Source organism: Heptranchias perlo, chromosome 15, assembly GCF_035084215.1.
Source record: "Heptranchias perlo isolate sHepPer1 chromosome 15, sHepPer1.hap1, whole genome shotgun sequence".
In the NCBI taxonomy this organism is placed as follows: Eukaryota; Metazoa; Chordata; class Chondrichthyes; order Hexanchiformes; family Hexanchidae; genus Heptranchias; species Heptranchias perlo.
Window position 1 is genome coordinate 56,331,463 of NC_090339.1, and position 23,500 is coordinate 56,354,962.

General features: G+C 44.3%; 1 protein-coding gene across 3 annotated transcripts in view; it reads right to left on the reverse strand.

Annotated features, from left to right (window-relative positions):
- LOC137333128 (E3 ubiquitin-protein ligase RNF128) overlaps positions 1-23,500 on the reverse strand; it is a 116,950-nt gene that overhangs the window by 31,432 nt on the left and 62,018 nt on the right. For all 3 annotated transcript variants that reach the window (XM_067997291.1, XM_067997292.1, XM_067997290.1), the window contains exon 2: positions 2,874-3,121. In XM_067997291.1, coding sequence (XP_067853392.1) covers positions 2,874-3,121 — 248 coding nt within the window. The remainder of the gene's footprint in view (positions 1-2,873; positions 3,122-23,500) is intronic.

Sequence of the window (23,500 nt, forward strand, 5' to 3'; positions counted from 1 at the left end):
GAAACTTTTTCCGCTGGTGGGGGAGTCTCGGACAAGGCAACATAACCTTCAAATCAGAACTAGGCCATTCAGGAGAGAAGTTAAGAAACATTTCTTCACATAAAGGGTGGTAGAAGCATGGAACCCTCTCCCACAAAAAACAATAGATTAATAATTTTAAATCTGCGATCGATAGATTTTTGCTAGCCAAGGGAATTAAGGGATATGGAGCCAACGCGGGTAAATGGAGTTAGGATAGAGATCAGCCATGATCTCATTGAATGGAGGATCAGGCTCGAGGGGCTGAATGGCCTACCTCTGTTCCTATGTTTTCTACATTCATCAGGCAGTCAGTAGTATGGCCAGCTTAAAGCAGAAATGTAACTTTTATTCTGTTGCAGACAGTACAAGATGCTCTATACACATTTAATCCACAGGAGGCCAGGGCCAGCACACCACATAACAATAATCATTTACAATATCCAAATTACATCTATCCAACCTCGTAGGAGATGGGATTGAGGTACAAGCCAGGGGAGTGTTCATCATCCTGCTTTCTCAAGGAGGAAGGATATTGCATTGAGCAAAACTAAACTGGAGGGAGACCAGACATTTCCCAGCAGCAACTTGCTGCTATGTTATAGAACTAACTTTTCTGGCCAAAGATTCCTCAAAAAGTTGGGTTTTTCTAAAATTGGAGAAATTAAAAGTTTCCGCTTTCCCTACTGCTGTTGGGCAACAGATATTTGAAGCAGAGTCGTTTTTTGAAAGGTTACTGTTTAGGTTTTTTTTTAATAACTTTACATTAATGGCATGAATGTTTATTCATCAACTTATGTATACATATTTGGGATGGTTACTGGATGACTGTACTGGCGTCTCCACGAGTTGTCTTAGAATCAAAGAGAGCATACTTTCTGATCTTGAGCAGAGTGTTGTAGTCAAAACATGTGCTCAGTTTACATCACAAACTTTTATGCGGGAAGAAAGCAGCACAGGTACTGCTCTGGAATAAAGAGGTTGCATAAATCACCTCAAGAAAATGTACACTCAGAAAATGCAAGAACAATTCCCTGCAAGTGTGTGGGTTACATCCCATTTTGTGTTGGTGTCCTCTTGGTATAATACTTATATGCCTCACTTTTGAGACAGGTGCTGAGGCAAAGTTTTTGTTAAGGTGACCCCAAAAGCCCAGCTGCAATATAATGTCCCAGGCAGGGCCCGACTTTGTTTGAAACTGTATAAACAAGACCACCCCCAACTGGTGGTTGCTCACTGATTTTACTTCATGCCACCTCAACATAACTGCAAGCTTCATCTCTACACCCCTCGTGTCACTTCTGTGAGTACTAACTAGGCATCAGGCTTCAGTAAACCCACGTGGCTCAGGTTCACTGCCTTTAAGAGGTGTAACAACCGGAACCTTCCACCTGGCTTTACCCCACTATCATACATATGACCAGGAAAGCAAACCATAGGAACAGGAGTAGGCCATTCAGCCCCTCGAGCCTGTTCCGCCATTCAATATTATGGCTGATCTGCATCCTAACTCCATTTACCCACTATAGTTCCATATCCCTTAATACCCTTACCTAACAAAATTCTATCAATCGCAATTTTGAAATTTTCACTTGACCCCCAGCCTCAACAACTTTTGGGGTGGGGGGATGCGGGTGGGGAAAGCGTTCCAGATTTCCGCTACCCTTTGTGTGAAAAAATACTTCCTCCTAATATTAGCCCTGAATGGCCTAGCTCTAATTTTAGGCCCCCTTGTTCTGGACTCCCCCACCAAAGGAAATAGTTTACTTCTATCTACCCTATCGTTCTACTTTGTTTCCTATTGTTAACTTGAAATAATGAACTTTGCACATGCACCTTGGGTCCACTTGACCTGAAACCACCCAGTATGAGCACGCAAAGCTCTTCTGTCCAAATATCTGCCCCTGCAACACAAGTGGGTGGTTTATTTGTCCTCAGGTGAGCCAAACATAGTAGTGCGCCAGTGTAAAACCACTGCAGGTATCTCATCTGCCCTTGCAGGGTCACTGGTCGCCACACGACGAGTTGCAGTTGACCGGTATGTACATCGAACTGAACTCCCTCACATAGAGGGATCAATTTTCAAGCTTGCATGCCGAGGGAAACTTCGCATTGAGTGGATTATCCTCCAGCCAGTGCGTTCTAAGTGCGACAACACTGATCTGGACCTCAATGTGTCGTCTGAAGTCAGAGACGAGGCAGTTAAAGACATAATCCATTCCAAATGACTTAATATGCCAGATTTAAAAAGAATTAAGGAAAGAGCATCATTTAATCTGCAAGAGTGCATTCTCCCAACTGCTGTCATTAACGTATCCTATTATAATTGCTCTGTAAATTAACTGCATGCAAAGTTTAATACAATTCCTGTAACATCGTGCTGCACTAGTTTCGACAGCTAGTTTAATTTAAAGAATTAAACATTGAAAATTGTAATGCATACTGAGAAATATTAAACAAATAGAACTCATGACTTTTCTAAATTGCTCAAGCTTATGAACCCCTTTGATTAGATTACAGCCTTACAATTCATTTCTGAACCATTCTTCTGCGTTTAATGCCATCTTGCTCTACTTACCCAGAACTATAGCTTGGAAATGACTGCGAACAATGTTATCTTATAAATGTTTTGTGCATTTATATCCGGTGCCCCTCTCTGCTATTTTAATAGAGCCACTAACCCATTTAAAATGAAGGTTTGGTGTTAAGATAGAGAGAAATTTGACGTGAGCGCACTAAATATTCATTTCCAGGCTTACTTTTATTTTTTAACTTCTTTGTAGATTTGATCGCAAGAGGAAGACTTGCCGAGCAGTGCATCCCGACGCCCGTAAGTACAGAACTGAGTAACGTACCTGTTTTCTAGTCTGAGCCCTTGCAATCCGTAATCTTCTTGCAGAGTAGAAGATGAAATATCCCACCGTAGCAGCGGTGACAACGAAGAAGGAAACCGAGACAAAGAAGATGGAGTACTGGCTCATCCATGGTCCGTGCTTCTTCCCAACTTCAATCACCATGGAAACCGAAATACCATTCTTCACCAGTGCCAAAATGTTACTGCCCTTGATGTTGCCGATCATTATTGCAACCATATTGCCTGTCCCTGTGAAACAGAGGTACAATAAGCAGGTTTCTATATTGGACTATTAGCATTAACGCATGGGAGGATTTCTACAAATTGCAAGGATACATTCTAATACAAGACAAGGCACACAGCAATATTAGATTCCATAATGTCCGTAATGGGCAACCATGACATACAATAAATACTCAAGGGCCTCACAAGTGGATTTATCACATATTGGCTACGAGATACTCTTAACACCTGTATAAGATTTTCGGCTGAATAATTTGAAACATTTCTTCCCTTTTAGCTAAAGAAAATCAGTAGTACCTTCTTTCCAGCATCACTTAGTCATTTGAGCAATCGATTTTTCTTTCCATTATTACTTTTCAATGCAAGCATTGTAAAAAATAAACTTCAAAAGCTCCCATGTGACCCTAACTGGTTCAAAGTGGGTCATGAGTCAACATTGGCTGGTTTAGCCATAGATAACTTGTTAACTATTTCAGGGTAGATCTAGTACCCTTTTAAACATTAGTTTTAAAAAAAATAAAAGAAAGTTTGATAGCTGTACACACCCGAGTTAAAAAGAAATTAGGATATTCTCAACCCTAGTAGGCCCAAGTCGCTATCAGTAAACTGCTCACAATTCACCACTAAGATGGCCGTCTTAGGAGGCTACAATGATGGCTGGTGTGGAAAATGAAGCATCATATTGGGGGTATTAGAGGTTACTTCTGAGGGGTCGAGGCTCCTGCCTGATTTCCAGGACTAAGTAGAGGGAGTTGTACCCACTTGAGGCACATCTGACCTACTGGATGTGCAACGTGGAGAATTGTCTGTTCTCTTTGTTATGATCCTGTTAGTGTTGGAATCCAAACATCATTTGAATTTATATACTTCATCATTGATGGTCACTGGAGAAATACTGTTGTAGAAAATCAAACATACATTTAGAATGCCCAGTGCAGCTGAAGCACTTTCTGTTAAAACTTTTGTTGAAAATGGCTTCCCAGGGATGAGCATTAAAATCTAAATCGTCAGCCTCGCCTCATGGTTCAATGTCTGGAACAGTGGCGAGCACACTCAATTCCTTGAACCCAATTCTCAGGGAGGGGCTGCAGAGTTCCCAGGTGTGCCTCGACTGGGTACTTCATTTCCCACACCAGCCTGTAGGGCTGGAGAAGGTTACAGAGATCAGGAGGGGTGAGGCCAGGGAGGGATTTGAACATGAGGAAGAGAATTTTAAATTGGATGTGTTTGGGACCAGCAGCCAATGTAGGTCAGCGAGCACAGGGGTGAAGGGTGAACGGGATGTGGTGTGAATTAGGATTCGGGCACCTGAATTTTGGATGAGCTCAAGTTTACGGAAGGTGGAAGATGAGAGGCCGGCCAGGAGAGCATTGGAATAGTCTGGAGATAACAAAATCATGGATAAGGGTATTAGCAGTAGATGTGCTGAGGTAGGGGCGGAGATGGGCGATATTATGGAGGTGGAAGTAGGCAGTCTTTGTGATGGAGAGGCTATGGGGTTGGAAGCTCAGTTCAGGGTCAAATGGGAGACCGAGATTGCGAACAGTCTGGTTGAGTCTGATTCAGAGGCCGGGGAGCAGAGTGGAAATCGATGCAGGGCGATTTGGAGGCCATAAACCTACCCTTCATTGGCTTACTGCAAAATAGATAAAGCGCAACATCACTTGTCAATGAATTGGCAGAAGGAACAGCAGCCTCTGGGGCATCAACAGCTGGAAGAGGCCCCAGATTTTCCGACACATCTGGAGAGGTGCTGCTGATGGAACAGAGGGTCAGGAAGGACTGTGATGGACACCGATGGCAGGAGATCCTATAGGACAGTGGTGCAGGCTGTCAAAAGGGAGATGGCAGAGCCAGTCAGTGCAACCTCCATCACTCAAGTACCGACCACACAATGCAGAAAGAGGTTCAATGACCTCACAAGGGTGGCCAAGGTAAATCAAACCTCCAATATGAATATGAATAGCTATATCACTCATTGCCTTACCTATCATACATTCTCTCTTTCAGCACCTGGGTTTCAGGCAAATTCACTTCCTGAAAAGGCAACCTCTCCAAACACTTAAGCACCTTCTTTTCAGGGAGTAGTTCTGAGTACTCACTTTACCTGGCACAAAGGCTTCTGCCTGTCTTCAAGGGCACTTAATTTAAAAAGGGACAGGGCACCCTCACCTCTCATCATCATGGCATGCATGACCTTAGTTAGGGCAAGTCTCCATGATATTCAAAGGCCTGCAACATTGCCGACTAACCCTTCAAAAAAGGAGAAAAGGGCATACAACCAGTGCCGCAGAAGGACAAACAGGTGAAACCACCACCACTGAGTACTGAGACCACAGGAAGCATTAGATTTAATAGGCAGATGGACAGGAGAGTCTGTAGCAAAAAGGCAAGATTGGAGGCGAGCTGATGCAAGGTTAGTCAAGGCTGGGCAAGGCTCATCATATGTGGTTTTAACTTCATGCGTTTTCTCAAAGTACTGCAAAGTCCTTTCTCTCAACCGCTATTTTTTTCCAAGAGCAAATATAACAGCTAAACAAGCTGTTCTGACTTTCACACACAGGCCAGCCATTCCAGTGACCACCTAGGTACTTCCAGATCAACAGCTGCTGCCACATTCTCATTAACCCCAGCCTGGCATCTTACCCGCACATGTACCAGCACAAGACACACCCACCTGTGAGGAATTAGTTAGACAGTCAAAAAGGTTCGCATCGGACGAGTCACTGAGCATGAGCGAGAATGGGGACCTGGGAGCTGAAGAGGAAAGTGCCATTTCTCCACGTAACTTTTAGGAATGCATTTTGCTCTGTTTCACTGCCCCAAAATGGGTGGTAATTCAGGGGAAAATCCAGGTCGGTGGATCATACCTGTGTTTGCTGCAACAGGTTGAGAGGTTACAGCACCACCTCTGGAGCAAGTAAGAATAACAGGCGGTTTAATGTAATATTACAGCGTCAGCCATTGATTTCAATATACTGGGGACCTGACAGCATCATCTCAAGGATTTTATACATTACAGATAAAATCCTAAATAAAGAAAATGCAAATATTTACTTAATTGACGAATCCTATCAATCAGCAATCCAGAAATAAACGCAGGAGTAAAATGTGATATGCAGTGTCACATATAACTGGAAAGATTAAAGACCACAAGGAATGGCCAATTTAAACTAAATACAAGCACAAGGACGGTTCCTATAAAGGAAACTTCAATCAACCACTTCTTGCATAAACAATGTGGGGTCAGCGTTACACAGTTTCAGTAAAATAGTTTTGAAGTATCCAATAGTGGCTGCGATCAAGGAAGTTGAAAGAAAAATGTACAGCAGCTGAAACAATCTCAAGCAACCCATTTTATACCACGGGTCTCATTTGCTTAATGGTCAGTTGGTGTCCAGTTATTCCTTTTTGTCTGAGAACCAAAGTTAAACCCAAACTAGAACAAGCAACTCAATGAACCTGAATATTCAAACACATCACGGTTATCAGTTTTACACTGTGCAGATGGAGTTTCCATTCCAAGTTTCAAGTAATGGTGTCTCACTTCCTAATGATCTACCTTTCCACATGAAGCCCAATACTCCATACTTTGGTTACTGTTAAATTTACAACAGTACATCTAGCTTAGTTTACAGGAGTTCCAACTTTCAGAGCAGCCAACATATCAGAAGCAACGTTTATGACTGACAAAAGTGAGAGAGATTGAAACCCATTGTTTTTGTTAAAACCAAAAGATCAGAATGAATGGCACTTAGCAGGTCTGGTATATTTTGAAGCACTGAAAGTAAAAACTTAAGGATTTTATGACCACTAGTATAGGGAATTCAGGAGAAACTTCTTGTTTAAGGATGTGGAACGCATCACCACAAGGAGTAGTTGAGGCAAATAGCATAGATCCATTTAAGGGGAAGCTAGATAAGCACATGAAGGAGAAAGGAAAAGAAGGAGAAAGGAAAAGAAGGATAAGCTGATGGGGTAGATGAGGTAGGGAAGCAGGAGGCTCGTGTGGAGCATAAATGCCGGCATAGACCAGTTGGGCCGAATGGCCCGTTTCTGTGCTGTAGACACAATGTAACTAGCACGATTTGCAAGAGTTATCCCAAATTGAACTAATACATGTCTGTAAAAAAATGGACTGGCAACAAAATTGATACCAATAAATATATCAATTCACCCACATGCTAATCCGAAACTCAATGGAGTCACGTGTTTTGGTCCAGGAATCCCTGCCTGTCGTTTCTCTCTTCTACATCCCTTTGTGCTCAGAGCAGGAATGAGTGAGAGAATTTCTAAGGGCAGACATTAAACCGAGGCCCTGTCTGCCGTCTACTCATACCCCATTTATCTTGTTGCTGCTGGCAGCTCAGCAGTTGAAGAGCTCACACACCTCTTTCCTTCTTACCAACATCAGGTGCTGGTTTCAGGTCAGTCAGGTCCACGCAAGTATAAACAAGCAATGATAGAGATTCAAATCAGTGTGATTTAGTAGCAGCTTCCATGACAACCCATCAACTATCACCCATATTCTGACTGGTGTGACTCCCCTACAGCACATTCTAGCCAGCAATTGTTGTTCAATAGCAACTTTCAAAAGGGAATTGAACATATGCTGTACTTGAAAAGGAAAAATTTGCAGGGCTATGGGGAAAGAACGGGTGAGTAGGACTAATAGGATAGTCCTTTTTTAAAAAAAAAAGCACGATTGGCCAAATGACCTCCTTCTGTGCTGTAAGATTCTAGGCGGACTCCCCTCCCAAGGATTCTCAGTATAAATTGAGGCTTCTTTTACATGGGCCTTGATTTAATTTGGATTCAGAGAGACAGCTGAGTGCAAGCCAGCTCCTGGCATTTACACTGATAAAATCCGGCTCCTTTATCTTGGTGACGAGACCCATAGGCCCAGATTTTCATGGCGCTATGAGTCTGCCTCTGGGATATGCAAGCCAGATGTAGGAACTCCAAGAACCTCAATCTCAAGAACAGAGGTCACAGGGAGCCTGACTTTTTTTTTAAAAACATAAAAAGGACCCATATAAAAGCAGCCGAGGAGGAGCACCTCCATTAATCTGCTCTCAGTAATTCCACATAGGCTGAACCCGAGATTCTGGGCCTTGGTCTCAGGGACTTTTCAGAAAACATTTTCAAACTCCAAAAACTTGGCTTCCTTCCCAAGCTCTTGTACTGGCTATTCAAACACTTGCAAACACTGATAAATGCCCACAATTAGCAATCAGCAAGCTTATTTGTGATATTCAACAGCCTGTGCAAACATATTAGTTTGCATGTGATTATGTAGTATCAGTTGCCTCGGCAATAATCAGCAGTAGCTTATGTTGACCCGCTAATTACCAGCTCATCAAAATGGTACCAGGTTGCCGACACAATAGTACTTAGCAACAACTTGCGAACAATGCCCCAATACGTCAACAGCTATAACAGCTGTTAACGTTTCAGGCCTGATGAAAGGTCAGCGACCTGAAACGCTAACCCTACCTTCCTCTCTCCACAGATGCTGCCTGACCTAGAGTGTTGCTAGCATTTTCTATTTTTATTTCAGATTTCCAGCATATGCAGTATTTTGCTTTTTCGCTATAAAGAACGACGAACATGCATCTCGATAGCACCTTTCACGGCCTCAGGACATCTCAAAGCACTTTTAAAGTGTAGTCCCTGTTGTAATGTAGGAATTGTGGCAGCCAATTTGCGCACAGCAAGGTCTCACAAACAACAATGACCAGATAATCTGTTTTAGTGACATTGGTTGAGGGAAAAATGTTGGCCAGGGAGAACTTCCCTGCTCTTATGCGAATAGTGCCATGTGATCTTTTACGTCCACCTGAAAGGGCAGACGGGGCCTCGGTCTAACGTCTCATCTGAAAGACGGCATCACCGACAGTGCCGCACTCCCTCGGTGGAGAGTCAGCCTAGATTACGTGTTGAAGTAGCTGGAGTGGGACTTGAACCCACAACCTGCTGACAACAGGCAAGAGCGCTAGCCCCGAGCTGCAGCTGACACTCGAGTGATAGCACGCCTGACAGGGGGCTTAATTTTCAAAGTAAAAAACGGGTGGGTTGAGGGCGGGGGCATTGAAAATTGACACCATTTTAGACCCGCCCATTACCTGTTCTCACCGGGGCGGGAAGAGGGGCGGGCCAGGCCTTAAAACCTTTCAAGGAGGCTTCAGGCCTCCATTTTTCTCAAATTCCCGATTTCAACCCCGAGGGACCGGGATTCCTGGGCCTTCCGTTTTACGCCTCGTGAAAGGAGGCGAGAAGGCCCGAGACTAACAGGTAGGTGTCTAGAGACACACAGCTTGTGGGCCCGGAGGAGCAGGAGTGCTTCCCCCAAACCCAACAAGTCTACCTGCTACCTGCATCGACCCCTCCCCCGCGATTACAGACACCTGATCGCGGACCCCCGACCCTGATCCTCTCCCCCGACCCTCCCCCCCTCTCTGATCCTCTGAACCCCGTCCTCCCCCTCAACAATCGCGGACCCTCGTGATGACCCCCAGATCCCATCCCCCATGACTCAACGCCTGTGACCACCCATGCACCCCCCCATCCATACAAACAAAGTCTTAGCTGAGCACGTCCTCTCCCTGGCTGGTCTCCCGTTTGACTGAAACCAGCCTGTCAATCAGGCCGGTCAGTCAGAAGGGAAACCGACAAAAAAAAAGACATCTTTACGTCAAAATCGTAAGGATGTCTGGGAAACCGTACTAATGGGTTTCCCAACCTCAATTTGACCCCCCCCACCCCCTTCCTGGCTCGGTTTTAAAATCGAGTCCAGGGTGTCAGCAACGTCTGCATGGAGATCGCACTTTAAAAATTGAATCCACTTTTATAATAATTACCTATGGACAAGTGAACACTTAGCAGAAGTCTCAAATCGCAAGATCGCGATTTCAATCCCCCTCCGCCTAAGGTTCACTCCCAGCACACAGCAGCACAGAAAAGGTCCTGTTACATAGGCTGTTCTGTGCAAACTGTAGTTAGCGCCCATACAGGAATTTTCCAAAAAGGGAAGCAGGCAGCATGGTGGAGTGGGATAGCAATTGCCTGCCCTGACATCACTTCCTGCGTGCTCCAAGTCCCAGTGCTCTGCAACCCTCTCCCCATGATTCCCCCGAGTCCCAGTGTTCGATCACCACTTGCCACGTCCAGATAATCTGCGCCCCCGCTGTCCTCCTCCACAGACCCAGGCTCCTGATGCTCTGCGCGCAGAGAGGCTGACGTGATAGTGATGGGCATTTACACAAGAAAAGTTACCTTTTGTGGAACGTTTGACGATAGGTCTTTGCCTGTGACGTTAACTCTGTTTCTTTCTCCACAGATGCGGCCTGACTTGCTGACCTTCTCCAGCATTTTCTATTTTTATTACCTATTGCGGAACTGCTTTTCCTTGAAGGTGAAAAGCAAACCTAACAGTAATCTACACAAACAGTTAATGAGAGCAATTAACATTATTTATTGAGCTGAGTGATATGACAAAGATCAGAATTTCAATGCCAGCTTCAGTGACCCCAGGCTAAAGGAGACAACTCATCTGGGCTCTGACAATGGTTCACTGTTCATTGTCCCAGTTTAGAATGTTGAATGTGTGGACATCAGTATCTTAGGAAAGATAAGAGAGGAAAGAGGTCAGTGTCTTTGCAACCACACCCAAAATGAGTCATTCACCTTCAGGGGAACCAGGGTAAGCACAACGAGATGGAGTAAAGAGTCTGCAGAAGTACAAATACGTACTGTGAATATAACGTAATATAGTGTATAATTTTTTTAAAAATCTCGCAGTTACTGAAAAAACATTATCCTGGTAGGTGTGATTGATGATGCTGCCACATTACAGTTATAGAAGTCTTCAATTATTCCTTTCCTATGCAGTGTTACTAATTTGAATCTCATTAGTATTAAAAGAGCTTACATCATATAACGTTCCAAAAATCAAAGTACACTGCATTATAAAACATCACATCAAGACATCATTTCAGAGCTTTTTTTTTAAAAAAAAATTCGTTTATGTGATGTGGGCGTCGCAGGCAAGGCCAGCATTTATTGCCCATCCCTAATTGCCCTCGAGAAGGTGGTGGTGAGCCGCCTTCTTGAACCGCTGCAGTCCGTGTGGTGACGGTTCTCCCACAGTGCTGTTAGGAAGGGAGTTTCAGGATTTTGACCCAGCGACGATGAAGGAACGGCGATATATTTACAAGTCGGGATGGTGTGTGACTTGGAGGGGAACGTGCAGGTGGTGTTGTTCCCATGTGCCTGCTGCCCTTGTCCTTCTAGGTGACAGAGGTCACGTGTTTGAGAGGTGTTGTCGAAGAAGCCTTGGTGAGTTGCTGCAGTACATCCTGTGGATGGTACACACTGCAGCCACGGTGCACCAGTGGTGAAGGGAGTGAATATTTAGGGTGGTGGATGGGGTGCCAATCAAGCGGGCTGCTTTGTCCTGGATGGTGTCAAGCTTCTTGAGTGTTGTTGGAGCTGCACTCATCCAAGCAAGTGGAGAGTATTCCATCACACTCCTGACTTGTGCCTTGTAGATGGAAAGGCTTTGGGGAGTCAGGAGATGAGTCACTCGCCCAGAATACCCAGCCTCTGACCTGCTCTTGTAGCCACAGTATTAATGTGGCTGGTCCAGTTAAGTTTCTGATCAATGGTGACCCCCAGGATATTGATAGTGGGGGATGCTGCGATGGTAATGCCGTTGAATGTGAAGGGGAGGTGGTTAGACTCTCTCTTGTTGGAGATGGTCATTGCCTGGCACTTGTCTGACGCGAATGACGCTTGACACTTATCAGCCCAATCCTGGATGTTGTCCAGGTCTTGCTTCATTATCTGAGGGGTTGCGAATGGAACTGAACATTGTGCAATCAGCGAACATCCGCATTTCTGACCTTATGATGGAGGGAAGGTCATTGATGAAGCAGCTGAAGATGGTTGGGCCTAGGACACTGCCCTGAGGAACTCCTGCAGCAATGTCCTGGGGCCGAGATGATTGGCTTCCAACAACCACTACCATCTTCCTTTGTGCTAGGTATGATTCCAGCCACTGGAGAGTTTTCTTCCTGATTCCCATTGACTTCAATTTTATTAGGGCTGCTTGGTGCCACATTCGGTCAAATGCTGCCTTGATGTCAAGGGCAGTCGCTCTCACCTCACCTCAGGAATTCAGCTCTTTTGTCCATTTTGGACCAAGGCTGTAATGAGGTCTGGAGCCGAATTGTCCTGGCGGAACCCAAACTGAGCATCGGTGAGCAGGTTATTAGTGAGTAAGTGCCGCTTGATAGCACTGTCGACGACACCTTCCATTACTTTGCTGATGAAAGTAGACTGATGGGGCGGTAGTTAGCGGGATTGGATTTGTCCTGCTTTTTGTGGACAGGACATGTGGACAATTTTCCACATTGTCGGGTAGATGCCAGTGTTGTAGCTGTACTGGAACAGCCTGGCTAAAGGCGCGGCTAGTTCTGGAGCACAAGTCTTCAGCACGACAGCCGGGATGTTGTCGGGGCCCATAGCCTTTGCTGTATCCAGTGCAGTCAGCCATTTCTTGATACCGTGTGGAGTGAATCGAATTGGCTGAAGACTGGCTTCGGTCATGGTGGGGATATCAGGAAGAGGCCGAGATGGATCATCCACTTGGAACTTCTGGCTGAAGATGGTTGCAAACATTTCAGCCTTATCTTTTGCACTTCCGTGCTGCACTCTGCCATCATTGAGGATGGGGATGTTCACAGAGCCTCCTCCTCCTGTTAGTTGTTTAATTGTCCACCACCATTCACGATGGATGTGGCAAGACTGCAGAGCTTTGATCTGATCTGTTGGTTGTGGAATCACTTAGCTCTGTCTATCGCATGTTGCTTCCACTGTTTAGCATACATATAGTCCTGTGTTGTAGCTTCACCAAGTTGGCACCTCATTTTTTAAGGTACGCCTGGTATTGCTCCTGGCATGCTCATCTGCACTCCTCATTGATCCCCTGGCTTGTTGGTAATGGTAGAGTGAGGAATATGCCAGGCCATGAGGTTACAGATTTTGCTGGAATACAATTCTGCTGCTGCACCTCATGGATGCCCAGTTTTGAGCTGCTAAATCAGTTCTTAATCTATCCCATTTAGCATGGTGGTAGTGCCACACAACACGTTGGATGGTGTCTTCAATGTGAAGACTGGACTTTGTCTCCACAAGAACTGTGTGGTGGTCACTCCTACCAATACTATCATGGATAGATGCATCTGCAACAAGTAGATTGGTGAGGATGAGGTCAAGTAGGTTTTTCCCTTGTGTTGGTTCGTTCACCACCTGCCGCAGGCCCAGTCTGGCAGCTATGTCCTTCAGGACTCGGCCAGCTCGGTCAGTAGTTGTGCTACCGAGTCAATCTTGGGGATGGACATTGAAGTCCCCCACCGAGAGTGCATTCTGTGCCCTTGCTACCCTCAGTGCTTCCTCTAAGTGGTGCTCAACATGGAGGAGGACTGATTCATCAGCTGAAGGAGGGCGGTAGGTGGTAATCAGCAGGAGGTTTCCTTGCCCACGTTTGACCTGATGCCATGAGATTTAATGGGGTCCAGAGTCAATGTTGAGGACTCCCAGGGCCACTCCCTCCTGACTGTATATCACTGTACCGCCACCTCTGGTGGGTCTGTCCTTCCGGTGGGACAGGACATACCCAGGGATGGTGATGGAAGAGCCTGTGACTTCAGTCTCAAAATAAAATCACATCAAGGTGAATGATCTGGGCAAAGGCTGGGCACTGTGATGAGTGACTCACCTCATCCTCTCCCCTTAAAGCTTCTGCTTCGGCTACAAGGCCCAAGTGAGAGATGTGTTGGAATGATCACTACCCGCCTGGATGGGTGCAGCCTCAATAACACAGAGCAAATCACCATCCAGGACAGAGCCCCTGCACAGGACTTAATAGTCACCTGTAGGGTAATACTGCGATGGTGTAAAGTGGGTGACGACTAATCAGCAGTCTGTTTTACATCTCATAAGATACATAAGAAATAGGAATAGGAGTAGGCCATTTGGCCCCTCAAGTCTGTTCCTCCATTCAATAAGGTCATGGCTGATCTACTTCAACTCCACTTTCCCGCCTGATCCCCATATCCCTTGAATACCTCTCCTGATTTTTATTTCCATTGAAGTTATAATCCCATAATGTCAAATTTACCCCTTGTGACTGCAATATGTACTATCTGCAATATGCACTGCATCAACTCCTTTTGCGGCTGAACAGACGGTCCTTACAGGGGTTGCTGCAGGCAGCAACCAACAAGGCGAGGTTTTAAAATATACTTCATTATCCCCACCCTCACCATCCGCTGACCGCCACCTCCCGACCCTGTCGCCCTCCCCCTTCCTGGTCACCCTCCCTCACCCGAGGGCCGCTGTGACGCCAGAAGTGTCCTGATCTTCAATCGTGCCTCGCCTGCTGCCCTCGGGATCTCTCCGGCTCAATGTAATTGAGGCTAGAGGTCCAATACCGAGGGGGGTGCCTTGGGCTGCACCACTCAGGTGCAGGATTGATCCCTGCAGCCCATCCCCCTACCGCCCCTGCATGCCCCAAAAAGGGCACGCCTGAATTTCCATTGTTCCTACAATAATCGTGCAGCAAGAATTCCAACCCCAGCTTTTGACTTTTACTGGCAAGTGCAAAAAATCCTGTAATTGGGGCAAGTGAAGTTCCAAAGCTGTTTCAAATGAACGAACGTTAAGCTTGTTTCGTCCTTAAAAATGTAACTCTTGTTCACAATTACATTGCACGTGAAACTGCAAATCCTTGTGTGTCAAATTTAGGGCTGGGTGAGTTTCTAACAGCAAGAACTGCAAGAGTCTCAATGGACTGCTCAACCAGACTGTTCACATTGCATACATCCTTAACAGTACTTTGTTGAAAACAAAAGAACTCAAAAATGGAACTACCGTCAGAATGCAGCTGAACAAGCCAAACCAGTCGGTACTTTTTGTACAAAGCACCTTTTCCCTTGGATATTGAAGCGAGCTGTGCTTATTTGGCACCCTGTTTAAACAGAAACCCAGTGCTGCAAATCAGGCTAAGTGCGTGAATCAAGTGGAGTTGCCTCGTTTATTCGGCTCTTTTTTTGCACCTTGAGCAAAGGCATGCAAGTTTCCTTTTAAATTTGTATGCCGAGCAAAAATGGATGGGGTAGATAAGGTCATGAATCCAGTTACCACACTGCATTCCCTCCATATCACGGAATCAAATCATTCTGGCTGTTGGCTGTACTTGGAGCCCAGATTCACTGCACGGAATTCAGAGCTGGTCAGAATTTGGTTCTGATCCCACCTCCAGCTGCCAGACTAAATGGAACATTTAATTGAAAGGAATCAGGAGGTTTTGGCGCTTTATTCTAGAGCAACGGCGTGAAGCACCAGCCTTAAGACAGAGGTCAAAGGAGCTCTCTAACTTTTAAAAAAAGATTAGAAGTTGAAAATACATTCAATCCAATTGCAGCAGACTTCATCTGGGCTCCCCCTGGGGAAACTTTCATATTGTAAATCATCTCAGATTATATTTCATTCAGTAGCTCTTTCAATCCCAGAATTCACAGCATTGGGGTGCTCAGCTGTTAGGAAATCAAGACAGAATCTGAAGGTAGTGTAGGAGCCTAGTGTTACACCCAGTCACTGCCTTCTCCTGACCTTCAGGTGTTAAACCAGAGTTTGGTTGATATGCGCCATGTGTGTACGAGTACGATGTGTTTTTTCAACTCGTAGGCAACGTTGAAACTAGAACGACAGTATTGGGTGAAGTGAATCCTCCTGCCATGAGGGAAAGATAGAATTAAAAAAGGGGGCAAAAACTGTCAAGCTGCCAATAACAAATTCCACCCTTAAAAATTAATAGATAGCACAAACAACTTAATATTACACACATTTCAACAATAACTTCCTTCACCTCACCACTGGCAGCCATGCCTTCGTTTGCCAAGGCCTCAAGCTCCGGAATGCCCTCCCCAAACCTCTTTGCCTCACCAGCTCTCTCTCCTCTAAGACACTGCTTAAAACCTACCTCTTTGACCAAGCGTTTGGTCACCTGTGCTAATGTCTCCTTCTTTGGCTCGGTGTCAATTTTTGTCTAATTATGCTCCTTGGGACATTTTACTACGTTAAAGGCGCTATATAAATGCAAGTTGTACTTGCAAGATTTCAAGGACCATTTTGGACAAACTCTGCTAAAGGACACTAAAAAGGTGCAATAGCATCACAAGTCTTAAGTAGCAAATGAATTTCACCATCAAAAGCACAAGTGTTTCATTTGCAAGATGCAATCGAGAAATAAACCTTTTTGATAGCAAGACACTGTGTGGGCGTCTTGAGGTGAAGAGTGATGATTGGCGACTGCTAAATGTTGACAACACCACTTGTGGTTGCAAGTGTACCAACCAAACCATTAAAAGGAAAACCAGAGGAAAAAATTTCAAGCTCACAAGCCAAAACGCAAGATGTAAGTTTGTTACAGTGCTATTAATTCTCCTTAGTGTCCTTTAGCAGAGTTTGTCCAAAATGGTCCTTGAAATCTTGCAAGTACAACTTGCATTTATATAGCGCCTTTAACATAGTAAAATGTCCCAAGGAGCATAATTAGACAAAAACTGACATTGAGCCAAAGAAGGAGACATTAGCACAGGTGACCAAACGCTTGGTCAAAGAGGTAGGTTTTAAGCAGTGTCTTAGAGGAGAGAGAGCTGGTGAGGCGAAGAGGTTTGGGGAGGGCATTCCAGAGCTTGGGGCCTTGGTGGATGAAGGCACGGCTGCCAGTGGTGAGGTGAAGGAAGTTATTGTTGAAATGTGTGTAATATTAAGTTGTTTGTGCTATCTATTAATTTTTAAGGGCAGAATTTGTTACTGGGAGCTTGACAGTTTTTGCCCCCTTTTTTAATTCTATCTTTCCCTCGTGGCAGGAGGATTCACTTAACCCAATACTGTCGTTCTAGTTTCAATGTTGCCTACGAGTTGAAAAAACACATCGTACTCGTACACACATGGCGCATATCAACCAAACTCTGGTTTAACACCTGAAGGTCAGGAGAAGGCAGTGACTGGGTGTAACACTAGGCTCCTACACTACCTTCAGATTCTGTCTTGATTTCCTATTAATTAAATATATTTTTACAGAACATCCCTCGATGAAAAACTCATGACAGCAAAATGGAGCTCCCAAATAAAGAAGAAAGGCTTGCGTTTATATAGCACATTTCACGACCTCAGAGGGCATCCCAAAGGGCTTCACAGCCGATAAAGTACTTTTGGCTATAAAGCACTTTGGGATGTCCTGATATAGCCAGTGAAGTTCGGGCTGGATGCTCATTTTGCACCCTGCCAGATTTATCCGCTATTGACTTCAACAAAGAGTAAAATTGGGTGAGGTGTAAAATGAGCATCTGATCCGAACCCACGTGTTCCTGAGGGATGGATAGGATAAAATTGGGGATTAAATAACAGGTGTGGGAACTACAGAGAATCACTCTGGTGCAGCACAAGTGCTCTTCAGAGATTGGACAAAGACAAACTCCTGGGGAAGAGTAATCAGAGCTTCGTACTTCATTGGCTCTGAAGTGCTTGGGGACGTCCTACGGCCGTGCTATATAAATAGAAGTCCTTTCGTTCTTTTCTCTGCATCTGGTCCACTCTAAATCTAAGCTAAAGTATTTGGTAGCTAACTCTACTCAGGTACAATGGGCCAAACGGTCCTCTTCTATGCTGTAATTTCTTTGAATCTTTGATCCCTGACAGTGTCCAAGGTGTTTTATTCCCTGGATTTAGCAATCACCAATCTCCTTTCGGAATATCCTCCAACTCATGGTTCCTTTTCTAGCCGTATAAGCATCAGAATACATCACTTTCATTTTCTCGGATTCGCTCTGACAACCATCTCAGTTCAAAGTTGCTCAATTCAAATTATCTGATAATTCAAATCCTTTCAGCACTAAATGAGCTGGGTTATTAATTCAAATTAATGGATAGTTCACATTTGTTCAGTGTGAAAAAGACTTGAAATGACCAGGAATAGACTGTAAGCATTTCACTTTACATTTCAGTTTGCACAGCAGTAATTCATGTAGTCGTTACTGAGCTCGTCCAATTATGTAGAGAACATTCGAATCAAAGATCTCTACAAAACCCTTTACGTTAGCAGTTACTGACATATGATGGTGTTGCAAAATTATTCATCTTCATTATTTCTCTTGAGATGAAAGCTAGATTGACAGCAAAGCCTGCAGGTCAAATATGCAACCAAATATAGGGCCTTCAACTCAATTTGTTCCTGCAAACATGTAGCCACTTTAAATGCAGATTGAAAAACGACGAAAAGAATTAGAAATACTTGGCAAAGAAAAAGGAATTCCCGTCAAATACTTAAACAATTCAAGTGGTTAGAATGTGCAACTCACTATCACAAGGAGTAGTTGAGGCGAATAGAATCGATGCATTTAAGTGGAAGCTAGATAAGTACATGAGGGAGAAAGGAATAGAAGGATATGCTGATAGTGTTAGATGAAGAGGGGTGGAGGAGGCTCGTGTGAAGCATAAACACTGGCATGGACAAGTTGGGCCGAATGGCCTGTTTCTGTGCTGTACAATTTATGTAATTCTATGTAATGTGATGTTACACACTTCCCACTTTCTTGACGGTGGTTGTGATAAGCTCCGTTACTGTGTGCTGTTAGCAGAAAAGCTGGACATAGAACATTGAAATACAAGAACAAGAGTAGGCCATTCAGCTCCTCGGGCCTGCTCCACCATTCAATTAGATCACGGCCAATATGTACCTCAAATCCATTTTTCCGCCTTTGCTCCAAATCCCTTGGTGCCCTTATCTAACAAAAATCTATCGATCTCAGTCTTGAAAGCTCCAATCACCCCATCATCCACAGCCTTTCGAAAGAAGAGAATTCCAGATTTCCACTACCCTTTGTGTGAAAGAGTCTTCCTGAATTCGCTCCGGAATGGACTCGCTTTAAATTTAAGATTGTTCCCCTTTGTCCTCGATTCCCCACTAGAGGAAATAGTTTCTCTGTATCTACCCTGTTGAATCCTTTTAACATTTTAAACACCTCGATCAGATCACCCCTCAATCTTCTCTGCTCATGGGTTTAAGCAACCTGCCCTCATAATTTAACCCTCTAAGTCCCAGTATCATTCTGGTGAATCTGTGCTGTACTTCTTCCAAAGCCACTATATCCTTCCTCAGGTGCGATGCCCAAAACTGAACACAGTACCCCAGATGGAGTCTGATCAAGGCTTATATACAACTGAAACATAACTTCCTCCCCTACTGTGTGTAGTTTCCCCCCATGATCGTAGAGAGGCAGTTTTTTTGTGCTGTCTGAACAAGACGATATTCAATTTCAGCGCCACTTTACAAGAACTAGGTAAAGCAGATAGTGCAGATGGCAGACACAGTCAGTTCCTCTTGCCGTCTGGTTTAATGTCACTCAGGTCATTAAGAAGCAGTAGCAGCACCACCACCCCTTTAGATTGCTTTGAAGCCCGGTTAATATGTTCTCCTGGTCCTCCCCTCTTCTCCTTACCCCCACCCCGCCTACCATTGAAGCTGTTGGCAAAAACATCCCTGAACACAACACCACAGGTCAACATGGCCATCTGAAAGGAAACTCTTTATTCCTGGATGTTGTCCAAATCTCAGTTATTCCTAGTGGGATATCATGTGACCGAATTAAAAACCGAAGACAAATGTAACTGGAGACGGCAACTACACAAGTACGAAATTAAGACATTAGTCCATTGTCACAAGAAAAGGGCAGTGGAGAAGTGTCGTGGTATCATCAGATCTACAACTCCCACCTAGCAGGAACAGTATATGCCAGGTTGGTTTCCCATAGTGCAAACAATGGCATCGCACTGGCACAGAGCCTGTGGGCCAGAGACAGCCTTTGTACTGGGAGAGAACAAGAGACAAGAGCCAACTTCAGAACAGGTTTCATAGCACAGGGACCTGTGTCTTAAATTTCCTGGATTGTGTGCAACATTGTGGTTTCACTGTAGCCAGTGCACAGGCCCAGCATAAATTAAGGTTCTGTTTTTCAGTATGACTTTCTCCCTTGGCAAAAAAAATAATTAAGAACATTTTTATGGCTCCAGTTATGAAACCACAGTAAACTGTCCCAAGGTGCCCAATAAAGTGGACATCAGTATCTGCCACTCAATGACCAGCTATTACTCATGCACTTAATTTTGGAGGCCAACAGCTGAACTTATGATTGCATTTGCAGTGCTGCAAATACAAACAAGATAAGTGCACCAATATTTATTGAGTAGCCAGCTCAGAACAAAAATTAAAAAAAACAGTAATGTTCAAAGAAGTGTGGAAAGATGCACTGAAGCGGATTTTATACAGAGGAACAGGAGTAGGCCATTCAGCCCCTCGAGCCTGTTCCCACTGGGTTCAACGGAACGTTGGTGCCACCGACAACTCCTGGCACACAGTTCCCAACCAGCCCAGAGCAAACTTGTAGGATTCGCTCAGTCTGGCCACCGGGAAGAACCGGTAAACACCAAAGCGATTGACAGAGCATGTTCCAGTGGCACGGTTTCCTAGATCAGTACGTTTCTGATCGGACAAGGAAAGAAGAACTGTTCGATTTAGCTCTGGGAAATAAAGTGCGGGAAATAACTGATGTGAGACTAGGAGAACAATTGTATATATACTTGAAAAGGAAACATTTACAGGGTTGCGGAGAGAAAGCGGGGGAGTGGGACTAATTAGATCATTCTTTCAAAGAGCCAGCACAGGCACGATGGGCCGAATAGCCTCCTGCTGTGCTGTAAGATTCTTTGACTCTATTCTAATTGTGAAATAGCAACCACAAGACAGTTAAGTTCAATGTAAAAGTAGAAAAAAGATAAGAGTGGAAGATAACACTGTTGCATTGGAAAAATACGCGATCTTCATTGGAAAAAGGCAAAGTTCAGTCAGTCAGATAAGGAGGGATCTGGGCCAAAATAATTGGACAAAAAAATTTGCTAACAGGATGATAGAAATGCAGTGGGGAATCTTCGAATAAGATGGAGAGTGTACAAAATAGATACAGTCCTATTAGGCAAAAAGGGGTGCTTTAAAGGATACAGTCCCATGGAAATAGAGATTAAAACCAAAGTGAAGCACATAATAAAACCAGAGACAACAAAACTCAAGAAAATCATGAGGAATACAGAAAATGTAATGGAGAGGTGAGAAGGGTGATTAAAAAATAGAGTAGGACAGCTCAGGCAGAAAGAAGGGAATCTAGTTATGGAGAACGAAGGTATGGCATTGGTTTTAATAAATGATGGTAGAAGTGATAATATGGATGTACCAGAGAAGGATATGGAACAATTGGTAGAGATTATTGTGGAAAAGCATTTGGTTCTGAAAAAAAAAATCAGCCCACGTCAAAGTAGGTGGTCACTGGGCCCTGCTGGTGTACACCCTAGATTGTTGAAGAAAATCAGCGGGGAGATGGTGGAGGCCCACAATTAGGAACATAGGAACAGGAGTAGGCCATTCAGCCCCTCGTGCCTGCTCCGCCATTTGATACGATCATGGTTGATCTGTGATCTAACTCCATATATCTGCCTTTGGCCCATATCCCTTAATACCTCTGGTTGCCAAGAAGCTATCTAGCTCAGATTTAAATTTAGCAATTGAGCTAGCATCAATTGCCATTTGCGGAAGAGAGTTCCAAACTTCTACCACCCTTTGTGTGTAGAAATGTTTTCTAATCTCACCCCTACAATTCTTCAGTTTTCCTTTGAAACGCATATTGGAGGGCAGCCAATGTAACACCCAGTTAACCCAACGTTAGTTGAGGGAAAACTCTTCAAATACATAACTTGAGATAAAATTGTGAGCATTTAGAAATGCACAGAATAATCAATAACCTTCAGCAAATTTGTTAAAGGCAAGATGTCTTTGACAAATTTTTTTTAAAGGGACAATTTGGATAGATAATTAAATGAGTTGTTAATGGATATTCAGAAGCTGATCGATATGGTGTCTCACAGGAGGTCTGTGCAAAAATCAGGCATGCAAGAGGAAACGTAGCAGCATGGAAAGAAAATTGGTTGACAGACAAGAAACAAAGCTGAGTCGAAGGCCTATTGGAACCCCATAGGTTGGAGGATGGGACTGGAACCCGACGTTACCCTCTCTTGTTTGTTGTGTGCAAACTTGAAGCAGAAATTGTTAATGTTTGTTTTTGGTACTAAGAGTCACGGTTGTGTTTAGTTAGTGTTTGCTCCCAAAGATGTGGTAGTGATCACGTTTCAAGACTTCACTGTTGGGCCTGGAAGGGATTTTTGATTTAAACTAGAATAGGCTTTTGATAGTCAGATTCAGGATTCTAAAGATTAATTCCGACAGGCCTATAATCTTCTTGTTAATTTGGCAGAGAAAAGGCTGAAAACACTGGAACCAAGGTGTGGGGGGGCGGGGGGACTAGAAATTGAAGTATTCTCTCAAATGATAATGATTTTAATGGATGACCCATTATATCAGTTTGAGACAATGGGGAGGTCATTAGTACATCCCAACATTTCCTAGTGTTATTCGTGCCATGTCAGAATGGGTTCATTCATGCGCGATCAGCAGAAGGTATTGACAGGGAAGTTTATACCTAGGAGGGTGGTTGCTGGTTTTGATTGGAGGCTCAACTGGTCAATCCCTGGACACAGAACTTGGGGAAGATCAGAGGTCAAGAATTTACTTTCCTGTCCAGCAATGAAAGAAAAGCAGACACACAGGGATAACTCTCTCCTTAAGCATAGTGCCAACTGGATTCAGAAAGATTGCTAGTCAGAACAATATATTTAGCCCACAGATAGGATGGTGTGCCTTGTTATTTTCTAGGTTACTAAAAGCATTATGAAATGTTAAAAGTCACTAATTATAAATCCACTTCCATTTTCTACGCAAAATAATTCAGCTTGTTCATTTACAATTGGCCTCATCTCACTCGAGTGTTCATCAGCAGGTAGCACTCTCGCCTCCGAGTCAGTAGGTTGTGGGTTCATGTCTCACTCCAGGGACTTGAGCACAAATTCTAGGCTGACACTCCAGTGCAGTACTGAGGGAATGCTGCACTGACTGAGGTGCCATCTTTTGAATAAGACGTTAAACCAAGGCTCCATTTGCCCTCTCAGGTGGACGTAAAAGATCGCATGGCACTATTTTGAAGAAGAGCAGGGGAGTTCTCCCCGGTGTCCTGGAAAATATTTATCCCTCAACCAACACCACGAAAAAAATTGTGGTCATTTAGCACATTGCTGTTTGTGGGACCTTGCTGTGCGCAAATTGGCTGCCGGGTTTCCTACATTGCAACAGTGACTACACGTCTAAAGTACTTCATT